Below are 16,084 nucleotides of genomic sequence, written 5' to 3'. Positions count from 1 at the left end.
AACTGATTTTCACACCATTGTACATAATATATTTTAAATAACTTTCATAAATTTTTGAATTTCAGTCGGACTAAAATAATGCCAGCAATTACACTCTCGAAGAAGGGGAGATAAAAATGTGTCCACTCAAATAATGGCTCTATCATTGAGAAATATTGACCTTAATAAACAAATTTGTGAAACTCATGGGACCATACTCCACGGAGCACACGTGTGTTCGTCCCCACTCGCCTAGCTCTCTACCTTACATGTATTTTTTTATACTTGAAAATATGTTAACACGGATTTGAGAAGATTGTAATGTAGTTAAAGACTAATAATATATCAAGCTTGAAAATTAATAATATCTGGTCTCGGTGTCCGTGATCAGATCGTATAAAGGAGGGTCTTCGATCATTTATCTTATCGGTGATTAATTATTGCATTTTAGTGTCTATTATTAAGAGCAAGTCCAAGAGTGCCCTATATTAATGTCCTAAATCAAAATATAAGGCATGTGAAGCAAATCAATGCTCCAACAATGTCCTAGTGGTGCCTTAAAACACTAGGACATGTAACAATTGCCTTATTTTTGAGGCACCAATATGCATGCCCTATTCAATAAAATAATAGTTTCCTACCATTCCACTACATCTCTCTCTTCTCTCCTTTTCATTTCCCTCCAATAACAATTTAAATATATTAATATTTTAATAATAAGGCACAATAATGAGGCATGTTGTTGGAGTTGATATATGAAGATGATGTCCTAAATCACTAGGACACATTATTTTATTATATTTATAGGGCATTTGCTAGGACATTGTTGGACTTGCTCTAAACGGCGTGTAAGGACAAAAGAGAAGAAACGTGAATAATTCATTCCATCAAAGCTCGTCTTGCACAAATTTGAACAAGTGCATGACATTATGCAAATAATTATTTTTTATTTTTAAGATATATGATCCGATAAAAATTTACTCTCGACTCGATCGTGAGAGAATGCATTCGGCAAATTAGGGGTGGCAATTTCGGGTAACGTGTCCTGTTCATGTCAGCAATCGGGTCGATTTCGGGTCAAGCTAAAATCACTTAAAATTGAATAAAATTGAAAATTGAAGTTATTAGAAATAAAATTCCAATTTCGAATCAGTCGGGTGATTTTCAGGTCACTTTCGAGTTCCTATCTCAGTAAATCGGGTTTCGAATTGGGTCGGGTTCGTGTCGGGTTTCGGGTCATGTATGATATTACGGCCCCTACGGCAAATGATGCATGAATCTTCCGAACTTTACCGAATTTACTTTGCGCCTGTCCAAGTATAATATGCGCTTATGGTATGATGAATGTATAGCTTTTCTCCGATCCGTGTTTTCGGTGCTCGAGAAAGAAAAGTTCGGTAGGCGAAAGTATCTGGTCAAGTGGATCTTTAATCTTTATTCAAATCATTTGGCACTCATTCTCTTTTCCTCTTTTGTGCTAGTACCTTCATGCAAAAGGATGTACAACATTGTTAATTCACATTAGTGGTACTCGCGAACTGATTTTAATCAGGATTAGTACCGTAAAAAGTGGGAATCGATCACTGAAAATATAAAATAAATATTCATTTAAAATTATTTGAAATTAATTAATTATATTTAATCAGTTTACTGAATTGCGAAATTAATCATCAACTTTTATAATAAAAATAGACTAATTAATTCAGAAACTAGGAGTAAAACTCACAAGAAACAAAACATGGGACACACCAGGGAGTTGATTTGAACAGGGCCCACATTTTTTGGTTCTATTTTCTTCTCACCTTGTAATACAGGCTCCATACCCACCACATACCCTCCTCCTATTTCATAATTTAAACAAAAATAATAAAAATTGATTTGTCTAGTTTATATTGGAAGCTCATACTAAATGACAGCTCCCTAACTTTCTCCATAGCTTCCTCGTCTCCTCATCCCTCTCCTCCAAACACATTTTCTCACTTTCCAATCTGTCTTCCTTACACGAAAATGGAAACCCAGACTTTCCAAAACAACAACATCAAATCTAATATACCTGAATTGCCTGCATTGGTTGCCTCAGCTTCACCACCTTCATCTTGTTCCAATTCCCCTGCTCATGAATTCTCCTTCACCATATCGTTCCACCAGCAGAATCCATTAATCGCGAAAAATAGTACAAAGTCTTTGATGAATTCTCCTCCGGGGGCAGCCGTTGATCTTTCTCCAGCCGATGACATCTTTTTTCATGGCCACTTGCTTCCTCTGCACCTCCTCTCCCACCTCCCGGTCTCCCCTCGTTCGTCCACAAACTCTCTGGACAGTTTCACTCTTCCAATAACGGAGTTTTTCTTCGATGATCGCGATCAGATCATTGAAGAAAACTTCACAAATGATGATATAGAGTACACCAACGTCTTTCAAGAAATCAATCAAGAACTCAATGACACTGCTACTACTAATGCTGCTGCAATTAGTAGTGGCAGAGTCAAGTCCAAATCTTTCTCTATCTTTGGAGGGCGGAAAAAAGGAAGCGAAAGACAAGACCAAGAGCGACAAAAAAAGAAGCTAAAATTAAAATCCGAAGTGAGTGATGTACTAAAGAAGTACATGAAAATGCTGAAACCCTTGCTGCCCTTTAGAGGATCAAGAAAGTCGATCAACAAGCCTTTTCATAATCAATCATATTCGTTTCCAGGGAGCGTGAGTTCGAGGAAAAACCAAGAAGAGTTCAGAGGAAGGAGAGGGCTATTTTCAGCCCCGGCTTCCATGAGAGCATCTCCAACGAACAGTGGACTTCTTGTAGCCACCGGAGCGGCTGGTTATTCAACTAGTGACAGCACGATGGAAGAGCTGCAAGCGGCAATTCAATCTGCGATTACTCATTGCAAAAATTCCATTGCCGTGCAAGAGAAAATGAAGGGCCGAGATGATTGATGTGGCTATATATATATATCCATTATGTAACAATAGTATATACTGTATGTACTTGTATTTGTTGTTGTGCAAAGCCTTGCCAACCATCCACTTAAATCCATATTACTCTGCAGGGAATTGAACCCGAGATCGTGACCTATACCTCCGGAGGGGGTGGATGGTGTTGACATATTTTAGAGGAGATTTTTGTGCTTAGAAAATGTGAATCAAATAGAAGGAGAAACAACCATTACGGGATGAACATCGAGTATCCTGTTCAGGAGAAATCAACTGTTTCTTGTTTATTCAGGAGAAATCAACTGTTTCTTGTTTGTGAACTGGATTAGGAGGATACAATTGTTTGCTGTTTATCAACTGTGTTATTCCAAAGTTGGGTTCATGTAATGAATCAAAGGGCGTGAGAGCAAGTCCAAGTAATGTTGAAGTTAAAATTTCTGCTGGTCGGGGATAACTAGGAAAGAAAAGGGAAAAGAAATAGGCAATCATGTTCCCTCCCTCCTATTTTAGTAATGGATTTACCCGATATCTCGTAACTCATTCCCCACCCTCTTCGTTTTCTTTACATTTTATCTATTTTAAATTATACTTTCTGATTCTTTATTCGTTTCACGTTTATAATGCGGAACTGTTCATAACACGAGACAAATGACTGATTTAAGTATAATTTATAGGACCAAATATAATCATAAGTCTTATGACAAAATAAAAATAAAAATATAGTAGTGATCTTATTGGATTCGTATTTATGAGTACTTTATTACAGTAAAATTTTTATAATTAATACTAACACGAAACTAAAAATATTAATGATTAAAAGTGTGCATTGACAAACGTGATAAAGGTAAACATGAAAAGTATTAAGAGACGGAGGGAGTAATTCTCTTAAACAATTAAAATAAAAAATTATCATATTAATAATTTGTTTAAAATTAAAATAAATTATAATTTAGTTTTTGCAATTAAATATAATTGTGCTATAATTCGGATGTCGGTTTTTAAAAAAATTATTATTGTTGTCAAATAATAAACTATATTAATTTATTAGAATGTAAATAAATTATTTTATTACAAATATAAATATTTTTTGACTCTTTTGAAATTAATAAAATGTTTGAAAAAAGATAAAAACTCAAAAATAAGCATTCTCATCTTTTTAAAATACATTTATTTATTTAAACAAACAGATTAAAAAAATCAAAACTAGACGGGGCAGTGATTTCATAATGTGAAGTACAAAAATTCATGGGGTTTAAATATTTTTCGGATTCGAAGTAATCTGAACCCGTGCAATATCAATCTAGTTTGGATTCAGATTTTTTCATATTCGAGTCTGGTTGAAAATTCGACTTTGAATTTGAATTTTGTGAAACCTCGTTTCGATCCACCTCATTACCGTCTTCATTTTCAATTAATTAACTTGATATTTTTAGTTATATATTTTTGATCAAAAATCAACACACTTTTTTTTATCTTAAAAAGTTCAAAATCACATACTAAAATATATTAGATATAATTTAGAACTATATAATTTCTAGTCAATTTTTTTTGAAAAACTTGAATGACTGGTACGAGAAATAACTTATCAAAGATTTTATTCTTTAAAAATTCATTTTATCATACTTATTGATATATTTAGATATTTTGAAAATAATTAAAACTAGAAATTTTAAATTTTATTTTCTAAACAAAATAAAATTATATTTTCAAATTAAAAAATTTTAAAAATATTTTTACCACTTTATCTTGGATGATATTTGAAACCTCGAACATATGAGCAAAAAGGAAAACAGAAAGCACCTAAATCCAAAAAAGTTAAAGAAAAAAGAACATCTACATATGCTTATGTGTCGCCTACCCCATCATGCAAATCCTTCTCCTACTTCGAAATAAATCAAAAAAATTAAAATAATACTTTATTATAACATTCATCAAACCAACAACATTACTTTATCTCTCTCCAACGTACGTACGAGGATCAAATCTCTGTCCCTCTCTGTATCTAAAGATCGGTGTTCGCCGCTTATTCTCCCCTGAAACTGCCTGTCTTCTCTCCTGGTCCGTTTCTTCAATTTATCAATTATACACACACATGTGCATGCATAGATAGACACGCACATTCGTTAAGCGTATCTCTATATATGTTATGATGTTCTTGTGTCTTGGGATGTGTTGATGATGTGCTTGTCTGCCACATTTGTGAAATCTTGATGGAAATATGCTTTCTATGGTCACTACTGTTTTTATAAAATTCTTGATTTTTTTGTTGATGATATGATTGTTGTTTTTGTAATTTATCTTGATATTTGAGAACCGAAGCAATGGAGTTTATTTTTTCTCTTGTTTATTGAATTTTTTTGTGGTAATTTATGAAGAGTTTGTAATTGAGTTGGTATTGATTCAATTGTTGTGTTGTTTTGGAGTATGGTGAATTTTGAAGCAATCAATTGAGTTCTGAAATCATCATATTGCGTTTAAGAGTTTTTTTTATTTGGGTTTTTTTATTGAAATTTTAATGGATTCTTGAAGCAATTTATGGGTTTTGGATTTCTTATAGAGCGGAAAGATCTTTGTGGTTTGTGTACTTGGTGATTCAGATTCTTGATGGTTTTGTATTGCTGAAATCAGGGTGCGTGGAGATTACGGGAACTTAATGTGCTTATATATCTTGGTGGGGGAATGGAATGGGTTTTTTAACTAGTGGAATAATCTGGTCATCCAGGTCGGTGGAGTAACTTGATTATTTGGAGGATGTATGCAGTAGGGAGGTTAGGAAGCTATTTTTCACGGGGTGTGTACACGATTTCTGCACCGTTTCATCCGTTTGGTGGTGCTGTTGATATAGTTGTGGTTGAGCAACAAGATGGTACCTTAAAATCATCGCCTTGGTATGTTCGTTTTGGAAAGTTTCAAGGGGTTTTAAAGGCAAAGGAGAAGGCTATCATCATTAATGTTAATGGTGACGATGCATATTTCCATATGTACTTGGATCATACAGGGGAAGCCTATTTTCTCATGGAGGTGGATACTGAAGATGGTGATTTGATATTATCATGTACATCTTCGGGTGACGAGATGGAGGAGGTGGAAAGGAGACCAATGAAGTGCAAGAGTTGGAATGAAGGTATCGATTCACCTAAAACTGTTACAGAGCTTCAAGTAAGCAATGGCACAGTCGTTCCTACGCCTGGCCCACACAATTCTCGAGTCTTGGGGATTTTCGGAAAGAACCCCACAAAAGAAAATAAATCTGAGGTGGAGAGTGCTGAGATTGCCGCAGATCTTCTGGAGGTAAATTGGTCTACAAATCTTGCCTCTGTAAGGAAAGACAAAGACAATAAGTTAAGATCTGCTCCAGATATTCTAAACAGTGTATCTAGTACGGATTTTCTGGTTGAAAAGGATGCTTGTTCGTTGGAGGGTGGTGTAACCAAGGTGGTGAACAAAGAATTTAGACGCCAGCCGACTGTTTATTATGAAACTTTAGACACCTCAAAGATTGATTTGAATTATCATGATGGACAAGACAGTAATACTACATGTTTGGAATCTGGTGGTGGTGGAGTCTTAATGCAGACAGACACTTCTCCTGATCCAGAATCAAGTACTGAGGTTGCTTCTAAAGTTGAAAATTTACATTTTACTGGAATTTTAGGTGATAACGCCTGTAGGGATGGGAAGCTTCATGAAAGTGAAGAATCTCTACAAAACAATACAGTCCCCATAGCAACCTCCTCTGGGCCTGTTAATGTTGATCATGTAAATGGTACAGCTAAACAAGTTGACTCATTTAGTACACTCACTATTTCTAGTTCTATTGACCCGATATCTCCCATTCGAGGTGAGAAAAGTGATGAGAAAGAATATGAAGTGAAGGAGCTCCAACAAGTAGTTTTACCTTCCTGCAATTTGAAAGAGGTTGGTAATGAATTTGTCAGAGATGAGGAGGTAAACAAGTCATCGTCAGTAGGTTTAGACGAAGAACAGTTTCCGTTTAGTGATCTAGACGACTCTAGAAATGGACAGAGTAGATGTATGGAGGTGATTCCTACTATTCACATGGATAAAGAACATGATTCCTCACGTCAATCGGAAGTTATTGGATCAGAGAATGGATCTTCTCATTCAGAATTTGAAACTCCAGTCAAGTTCAGGCAAGAAAAGTTGCCATTTGACAGTAAAGAGTTGAGAGAACAGGTAAGAGTAATATCTGCTCGAATCAGGATATCTAGAAGTAACAAATCTGAAGGACAGGAGCCAGAACAAGTGGTTCAATCCCTACCTAATATGTGGTCTCACTTTCGTGAATTGGACAAACTTAACATTCATCCTCGGTTGGGCCATTCACTGGATACAAACCCCAGATTATCGAAGTGGGCATCAGTCGGTAAAAATTTCAAAAGCAGCATGAAGTCAGACGAGGGGAGTGCACATAGTTCATCAAATTTAGGTTGTACAACCAAAGATGTTTCAGATTTGGAAGAACTAAAAGCTTCAGACACCAGCCTTGCAATTGGTAAAAATCATCTTTTGCATAGTATCATTGCATCAAGAACTTACGATTGTTATTTGTTCATAACCATGACACTGTCCAATTTATTAGGGTAAGTGAAAGCTATCAATATTGTTTCCATATTGTACCTGATTGATTTGTTTGTGGTTGTTTTACAAAATCCAAACTTTTGTTGACGTAGAGGTGGTTCTACAGTCCCAAGGAAAACTTTAGTCACTAGTTTTTTACTCTTTGTTAATATACTGTCATAAGTAATTTCGCAACATATCACAAATCTTTGAAACAATATAACATTGTTTACAGAAATATAAACTGAACAAGAAATATTTCTGAGAACAGTTGAGCTCCTGATGTCCCATGTACGATAATTTTATAGGTGATTATGATTATTCTTATTTATTAAAGAATATCTAGGATGATTAAAATGCACAAGTCTGTAAAATTAGCACGTATAATCATCGAATCAACTAGAATCCAGAAAGTAGTTGATTTATTTTTTGTTGCTTCTTGGACCATTGGCATTTGTTTCTGCAAAAGGCTCCATGGTGCTTAGAAGTGTCAAGTGACTGAGTGAGGATTGCTCTATCTTGTGTGAATGGTCATGAATGTCTCCCGTAGAAGTTAATGGGAAAGGATATGGTAAAATTTTATAGTAAATATAATATACTTGTATCAGGTAAGGTTGTTGATCAGCTGTCAAGGTTATGCTACAACACTATCTCTTGTGGATTCTTGCATTATAAGCAATTACAATTTGAACATAATTGTAATATCTACTGATTGAGTGACATAATTCTTACAGGGGATACTTCAGTATCAGTAACTGTTGAACCCTCAAGTGGAAGCTGGGGTATCTGGCCCTTTAAAAGATCCAAAAGCATGAATGCGCCATCAGCTCTTGATTGCACGAGAAGCATTGGTTCTGAAGTATCTTTAGAGAGCACTTGTGGCATGGATAGGGAAGGAGAAGTACATGGAAAAGAAGATTTCGACAACAAAGTAGTGGCTCAGGAAGTGCTAGATAAAGAAGTGCCAGATGAAGAAGTGCCTGATAAAAAAGTTTCCAAGTCAAAGGCAAAGAAAAAGAAAAAGAAGAAAGGAATCAGGGTACTTTCACCCACATCTGAGCAGCTGGCATCCTTGAATCTAAAGGAAGGAAAGAACATTGTAACATTTACCTTTTCAACTCCGATGTTGGGAAAGCAGCAGGTTCGTCATTTACTTGTTGCATTGCTCTCTTAGGTAATGTCTGTTATTATTGTGTGTGACAACATGCTTACCTGGACCAAGTATTCACAGGTTGATGCTAGAATATACTTGTGGAGGTGGGACACTCGTATTGTTATCACAGACGTGGATGGTACAATTACCAAGTAAGTCTTTTGGAATTAAGAATTTAGATTTAGACATTGGGAATTTAGGATTTGTCTTGAAAAAGATACGTTTCTATGAAATTGTACTAGACCTAATTATGTATTAATAAAGAGGGTTTAGTACTCCCTCTATCCCACTCATTTTGTCCACAATCAGAAATCCACCTTTTATTCACTCACATCACATAAGCTGATAATTACCAAAAAAGTGTATTGTTTTTCAATTACATTAAAATAATTAATACTTAATACACCATATTTACTGAATATGGACAATAGAATTGGGACAAGTATAATAGGACATGAGGAGTGGGCCGGAGGGAGTAATATCTGGAAAAAGTTAAGTAGGTATACTCTCTATTATTATTATTATAATTGTTATTATCTGCTGATCAGTCCTCATAAGTTATTATTACCCTTAAATCTGCTGTTTTTTTCTAATTTCTGGTCTTTATAATAGAGGTTGTCTTGTGCACGTGTGTATGTTTTTGTAATATAGCTCCATATTAGCTGGTGTGTTTAACTTTTTGTAATTCAGATCGTTTAGTAAAACTTGAAGCACATTAGAAATATATTTAAAAACAATGTCAAGTTTAAATACTCTCGCTTTTAATAACAATTCATCATAATTAAAAATTATGAAAAAAATACTGTTTCCGATAAAATGAGAGATGAAAAAGAAAATTTCGAAACTTAAAAATTAATATTATTAGTTCAGATTTGTAACACTAAGTTCATAATAAATAATTATATGTATAGTAAATAACAATTATTATATTCAACTAACAGTTTAAATATTCTATTAATATATAATGATGATGAATGGGATTGACATTTTTTGTATATGTTATTAATTGTTTGAATACATTTAGTGTAATATCTATCAATTTATTTTCTTTGGAGCTAGTAGTTTATTTAAGATTTAGCTTCTTCTTTTTTCCTGACAAAAATTATATAAAATATGTAGCTTATTTTAATAAACCCAATTTTTTTGCGCTTTAATCCTTAGTTTATATTATAGAGGTTTTATATTTCAATATAAGTTATGTAATCCCCACATTTAACTTGGACTAAATTAATATGCAATGATTTGTTATAACAAATATTGAATTAAGTCCTCGTACATGGATTGCGATCCGTCATAACTCTCCCTTCTTGGGTTGGGAAACTCTGGGAGTAGTGTTTATTCTCTAGTTGAATCACCCTTATCTTTAGAGAGCTGTCCTGCATCACTTGAAGTAAACATGATATCCAAGAACTGATCAGTTAATAACTTTAACTAAGTGCCAATTGAAAGGTGAAGCATTAAAAACTCTAGTAGTTCTATTATTAGGTTGTGGTATTTTGTTCAGCAGGGTGCTTGTGTGAGTTAAGGGTGGTATAACACCTCCGTATTAGATCTGTTGTTTAACCCATTAATAGTCCATGACTAATAATATAACGCACATTTTTTAGAACAAAATGATCATAAGGTTAAATTTTGAAGCTTTATCCTACCACAGCTTATTGGCATAAGAACGAGATAATCATGCTATCAGATATATGTGGAACTGTTTCCTGAATATCTCAGTTCATAACATGCATCATTACATTCTCAATTCTAAAGTATAAACTAAATAACAAATATCTACTACTAGCCTTATCGGTAACTACTAGATCTATTAATTTTGTATATAATCATAAACTTGTACTACTGTACTACTCGATAATCAATACTTAGATTTTACAACTAGTACCATTGTTAATACTTAAGGTCTTGACTTGATTATATCTTTTTTTTATTTCAGATCAGATGTTCTAGGCCAGTTCATGCCTTTGGTTGGGAAAGATTGGTCACAGACTGGGGTTGCACATCTTTTTTCAGCTATTAAGGTTGGGCCTTCTTTTTTCTTCTTTAAATATTATTTGCAGTATTATCAATTGTAGTTTTATTCATATATTTAATTGATGCCACTTTGTTGGGGTGCCCAGCATCTCCCTAGCTCGAACCGGCGTTGGCTACTACACTATAAAGACTATAGTTGCACCATCTCCAACAAGTTGGCTACTACACTATAAAGACTATAGTTGCACCATCTCCAACAAGTAGCTGCTTTTGGTGTAGTGGTTAGCGCTAGGGTCCTAAAAGTTGGTATCAGAGCAGGTCACAACAAGTAGCTGCTTTTGGTGTAGTAGTTAGCGCTAGGATCCTAAAACACTTGATGATTCATAATCTTCTATAGAGACATGCATGCCCATAGAGAACCAAGTTCTTAAAAAAAAGATCTATGATTTGTGTAATGCTATCATAGTTGTCCAAAGAGAATTAAATTTATGAATATAATAATATAAGCACAAGTGCATAACAACAAATAGCGAAACAGGAGTCAATTAAAAAAAAAATAGTAGAGACCATACTAGACCAGCAAATGTATCAGTTTATAAATAATTAATTTATTCTCTAAAACAGGGAAAGTGAGATGATAGTGATTGTCAGGAGCATGGCTTCTTCAGTTTGGAGATTTAGGATATGATTCGCGTGTATCCTCTCTTTGATTCCTTAATCTTTACAAATTTTTTCTAGAAAGTGTAGAGGAAAGGAGGTTCATAAACATCCAGCTTATTATTGTATATTACCATATTAATATAATGTGATCTAAAATCTGTCGCTTTTTCTATGTACCTATCCGTCTAAGACATATTAGTATTGGTTGTATATGAAAGAACAAGCTTTGAAATCACTGATTGTACTCAGTCTTATAATAAAGTAGTTACTTCGCATGGGACCGGGTAGCTACAGGTGTACCTTGGACCAGTTAAACTGGACTGACTGGTTTGGTCTAGTTTCTGAAAATTTGATTGGCCATTGATGTAATATAAATAAGATTATGGTGGTACTACAACATACAGAGAGAATGATATCTATTTGCAAGTTTTATTGATAGATATGTGTGGTGCTGATCCTGATAACAAATATCTAAGAGAATTAGGAATGGAGAATGAACACAAATGACCAAATCGAAGTATCAAGAGTGCCAACAAGTGGCTCATAGGTGCTTGAGTATCCAATGTTGGAATTCTGGCACAGTAGTCATACCTAGTTACAAGTTACAAGACCCCACGTATGGAGAAAAAGTGTATAAAAGTTGACTCTCCAATATAGTGTATTATATGAGCCCCATTTTTATAATTTTTTCCTCAGCCGGTCAGAAGATCAAATGTAAAGTATCTGATTGACTGTTCAATATCATCTATAATTTAGGTCGTGACTAGCTCATTAAATAATTCAAAGCACTCTTGCCAGAGAAGTGTGGAACAAGTATCACTTAAGAATGAGATCTTTGTGTTAATGTGAAAAATGAAAATAGCAGTGCTCTTTGGTTCAACATGATTTTTGCTTTTTCCAAAACAGGAAAAGAAAAAAAATCAAAGAAAGGTGGGTTACTTCCTGGGTCAAATTTGTGAGGCCTTGTTAGTAATTACCTCACCACTTAGTTCTTGTAGACCCCTTTTGTCTCAAATATGAAATATATGATCATATTATGTTTTATGTGAATTATTAATAAGCGCATATAATATTATACCGTTATAACCTGAATATAAAAGGTGATGGAAATCGGAGCCATATATCTACGGATCTACCACAGTTTTATTTCCTTTTACCTTTGCCTTGTGGGTTATGTACTTCTATTTTTTCAGACATTACTGATGTAAATAGCTAAAGATGAATTTTTGTGGAAGTTCTCATTCTTCTACCTTAACAAGAATTTATGCCCCCTTTCCCTTATTGCCATTCCAGGAAAACGGTTATCAATTGTTATTTTTAAGTGCAAGAGCAATTTCTCAAGCTGGCATCACTAGGCAGTTCCTATTCAATCTTAAGCAGGTACGTTAATTCTGCACACTTCCCTTGCATGGCAACAAAGTTTTAGTTTTATAATTTCATATAGGAATATATTATGGAGTCTGTTGCTCTTGTATGTATATTTGTTTACTGGGACTCTTAGAATTTTTACGCAGGATGGTAAGGTATTACCAGATGGGCCTGTTGTTATTTCTCCTGATGGACTTTTTCCTTCCTTGTTTAGAGAAGGTGAGAATTGATTATGTCCAGAAAGTCATTCACATATTTCTTATTTTGCTAATCCTGCAAACTTTTTTTTTTTTAAATTAATCGTGTCAAGTATAATTTTGTGTTCTGGTTAAGTTCTACCAACCTGTTTTGTACATATAAAATATCCATGACCTTTGATTCTAGTCAGCTCCATTTCTCAGTTGCTTCTGTAATTTTGTTCTTAACAACTTTATTAAAGACTTGTTTTGTATATCTGCACATATTGATATTTTTTTTGAATTTCATTATCTGTTTTCTGACCCTTCATTGTTAAATGAATATTGCTATCTTCCAACCCTTTCATTGTTGAAATGGATCTTAATCTCTTCAGTCTTGTGAATTCTTTAATCCTTCCCGTTCACTCTACTTCACAACTTACGATTCCACTCCTCTGTATGATGATTTTGTTTTGACTAAGAAAACATTATATTGATTCTTCATGCAAGAGTCTACATATTCCTTCCCAGAAAAAAAATGTTAGAAGCAGTAAATAAATATCTATATATAAAAAAATTACTTGGGGACAACAATGAAGTTTAGTTGAAAAAGAAAGAAAAGAGCCTGTATGTATTCCTTGAGCATACTTTTATTATATTTTTGTGTTGATTTTATAAGTAGTTGACCCAAGACTTGCGTAATTTCTTCAATTAAATTAAGATGGAAACTTACCTATTTCTGTGTTGTCCAACTCTCATTTTTCATGCAGTTATAAGAAGAGCTCCTCATGAATTTAAAATTGCTTGCTTGGAGGTAGTTCCATGTTACTCTTAGAATCTATAATTGCCTCTCTGATAAGCCTGTAACTTCCGTTCTTGTCTTTTTTTATATGGAAACATGTTCTTTTAAATCTATATATGCAAAACTTTTGCTGATTTTAAAAGCGAGTATATGTGCCAACGAAAATTATTTGCAATGACAATTTAAACTATGTTTTATAAGGACAATTTATGTTACTTACACTAATGCAAGAGTTGGATTAAGTTCTTTGATAAACTCCTCACCAGCCAAGTAGTGAGATCTGCCCAACTAATTGTTATATTGATAAATCCAAAGAAACATCGAGAAACAATGTAAATATGAATTGTGGAGAATGTGTGCCTTTATGATGGAATACTATGAATCATAAGCACTTTCCATTTGTTACAGATTAATTTAAATTATAATGAGTACTTGATAATGCAAAGATGTTCCTTGGTTGCACACACAGCCAGTGACTTACCTTTTTATACATATTTGTATGCAATTTATGTTATTTTGTTGTAATTAAAACATATTATACATGCAATCTTGAAATCTCTCGTATTAAGAAGTAAAAAAGTATAACTTTTTCGCATCAAAAAAGAAAGAAATTTCTACAAGCAAGTACTGCAGAGAAGAGGGTGCGTGCGTGTGGCATTTTTAAAACTGGTGCATGTGGCACTTCTAAAACTGATTTTCTGAGCACATTTGAGTTTAATCTAGCTCTTCAAATTTGCAGGATATAAAGGCATGCTTCCCATCTGATAGAAATCCATTTTATGCTGGTTTCGGAAACAGAGATACTGATGAATTTAGCTATCTTAAAGTTGGAATCCCAAAAGGAAAAATCTTTATTATTAATCCTAAGGTACTTGTGGAATATAGAGATATAACATAATGTATAGAGATGTAGGGTGCAACTTTACTATCAAATTCTAAACTTACAATCTATTATGAATTTCTTAGGGTGAGGTTGTTGTGAATCGCTGTGATAAGAAATCATATACTTCCCTTCATGCTATTGTAAATGGCATGTTTCCTCCCACTCCCTCGTCCGAGCAGGTTCGTGACCCTAAACTTTCATTTTTTGTCATCATTCGAATGAAAAAAAATATTCGCATGAGAAGCTGTGTAACTTTAATAAAGCACATCATACATAATTTGGAAAATATTTACATGGGAAGATTGTTTATTATCTATAGTGGTAGAATTTTGTCTCACTCAAGCGCATGTTAGTTTTGTCGTATGGTGTAGTGTTTAGCATGTCCTTATGTTGGATCATATTTTAGTTTGCCACTTGGCTCTACCAGTACCATATTCCAGGGTTTTTTTTTGCATCAAGTCTATTTATTCATTTTTTGCCTGCCTCATGTTTTGCTTAATTATTTCTTCATCATGGTTGCAGGAAGATTTTAATTCATGGAACTTTTGGAAATTGCCACCCCCTCCTGTCGACATGTGAAGTTTCAGCATAATGTTCTTAGACTCTTCAAATGGAAGGCAGAACGCCTACTGCTAGCCCTCCAACTCTAAGGTCAAAAAACTGTCACAATTTGGGGGAAAAACTCATTACACATATTTTGGGCTCTCTCTTGACGCGTCAAGATTTTTCAGAGGAGCTATTTAGATGGACAAATATCTGGAAATATCAGAGAGAATAACACGCTATGATTAGTGATAGGATGGAAAAAGAAGTGAAGTAAAGGGACTTCCTTAAGCAAGTAACTTTGTTTGGATCTGAATGAGCTATTTGATAGTTGCAGGAACGCTTTCCTGTCTGACAACGTAAAATTAGGAGCTTAATACTGATTAGTAAGTGAGGGCCAAGAATTTCAGTAGGTTGGCAGTTATATCTTCTATTAGTCTGGTCGATTGGACTAATGTGTCCAGAGAACTGGTCCTTTCATGGAAAGAGGACCGTCTTCCATGTCAGTAATGTCGGGCCTCAGATAAGAAAGTGGCATATAAATTTTGTTCATTGAATGTTTTAGGGAAAGCAGGAAGCAGGCACTCAGACTGTGTGTAAAGATTTTTAAACGGTGTAGATACTAGATAGATTAGTTGTAGCATGTACCTAAAATTAGCTGAGATGTAAATTATATTCTTTATTTCTTTGATGAACAGTCAGTATTAATTTGACAACTGTTGTAATAGCCAACTTCTAGTATTTAAGTTGTACTATAACATTTAAATCTGGTTACATGTAAGAGCAATTTCATTCTTTTTGGCAATTTTTAGCATCTAAATTTCAATATTAAAGATAAAATTGTTGCTTTGAAGTCGAAGGTTCAAGTTTTCGTGATTAGGGTGAAATGTATAGCTGTTATATTTAAATTTATGTTGGTGTTTGAGAAAGGGGAAGTGCTAATAGAGGCGAATTTAAACGGTATAAATGGATTCGTTGGTTTTTTTTTGAAATTCTTGATATGAAGCTATAATGCTAGATTGTACAGTTTT

General features: G+C 34.0%; 2 protein-coding genes across 2 annotated transcripts; both read left to right on the top strand.

Moving 5' to 3' along the window:
* The first annotated feature begins 1,879 nt into the window (after window positions 1-1,879).
* LOC108216904 (BRI1 kinase inhibitor 1) lies at window positions 1,880-3,454 on the top strand. The gene has a single exon (XM_064092453.1). The coding sequence runs from the start codon at window positions 1,987-1,989 to the stop codon at window positions 2,911-2,913; it is 927 nt and encodes a 308-aa protein (XP_063948523.1). The 5' UTR covers window positions 1,880-1,986; the 3' UTR covers window positions 2,914-3,454.
* Window positions 3,455-4,808: 1,354 nt separating this feature from the next.
* Window positions 4,809-15,858, top strand: LOC108216371 (phosphatidate phosphatase PAH2). Its single transcript, XM_017389123.2, has 11 exons — window positions 4,809-4,968; window positions 5,539-7,426; window positions 8,226-8,632; window positions 8,723-8,796; window positions 10,584-10,668; window positions 12,575-12,661; window positions 12,796-12,868; window positions 13,596-13,639; window positions 14,367-14,495; window positions 14,594-14,689; window positions 15,033-15,858. Exons 2-11 carry the CDS (start codon window positions 5,662-5,664, stop codon window positions 15,087-15,089), a joined length of 2,817 nt encoding a protein of 938 aa, XP_017244612.1. The 5' UTR covers window positions 4,809-4,968; window positions 5,539-5,661; the 3' UTR covers window positions 15,090-15,858.
* The last annotated feature ends 226 nt before the right edge of the window (window positions 15,859-16,084 follow it).

The sequence above is a fragment of the Daucus carota genome, chromosome 4 (assembly GCF_001625215.2).
Source record: "Daucus carota subsp. sativus chromosome 4, DH1 v3.0, whole genome shotgun sequence".
Classification (NCBI taxonomy): Eukaryota; Viridiplantae; Streptophyta; class Magnoliopsida; order Apiales; family Apiaceae; genus Daucus; species Daucus carota.
Note: the sequence above shows the minus strand (reverse complement) of the source record. Positions and strands in the feature narration are given on the sequence as shown.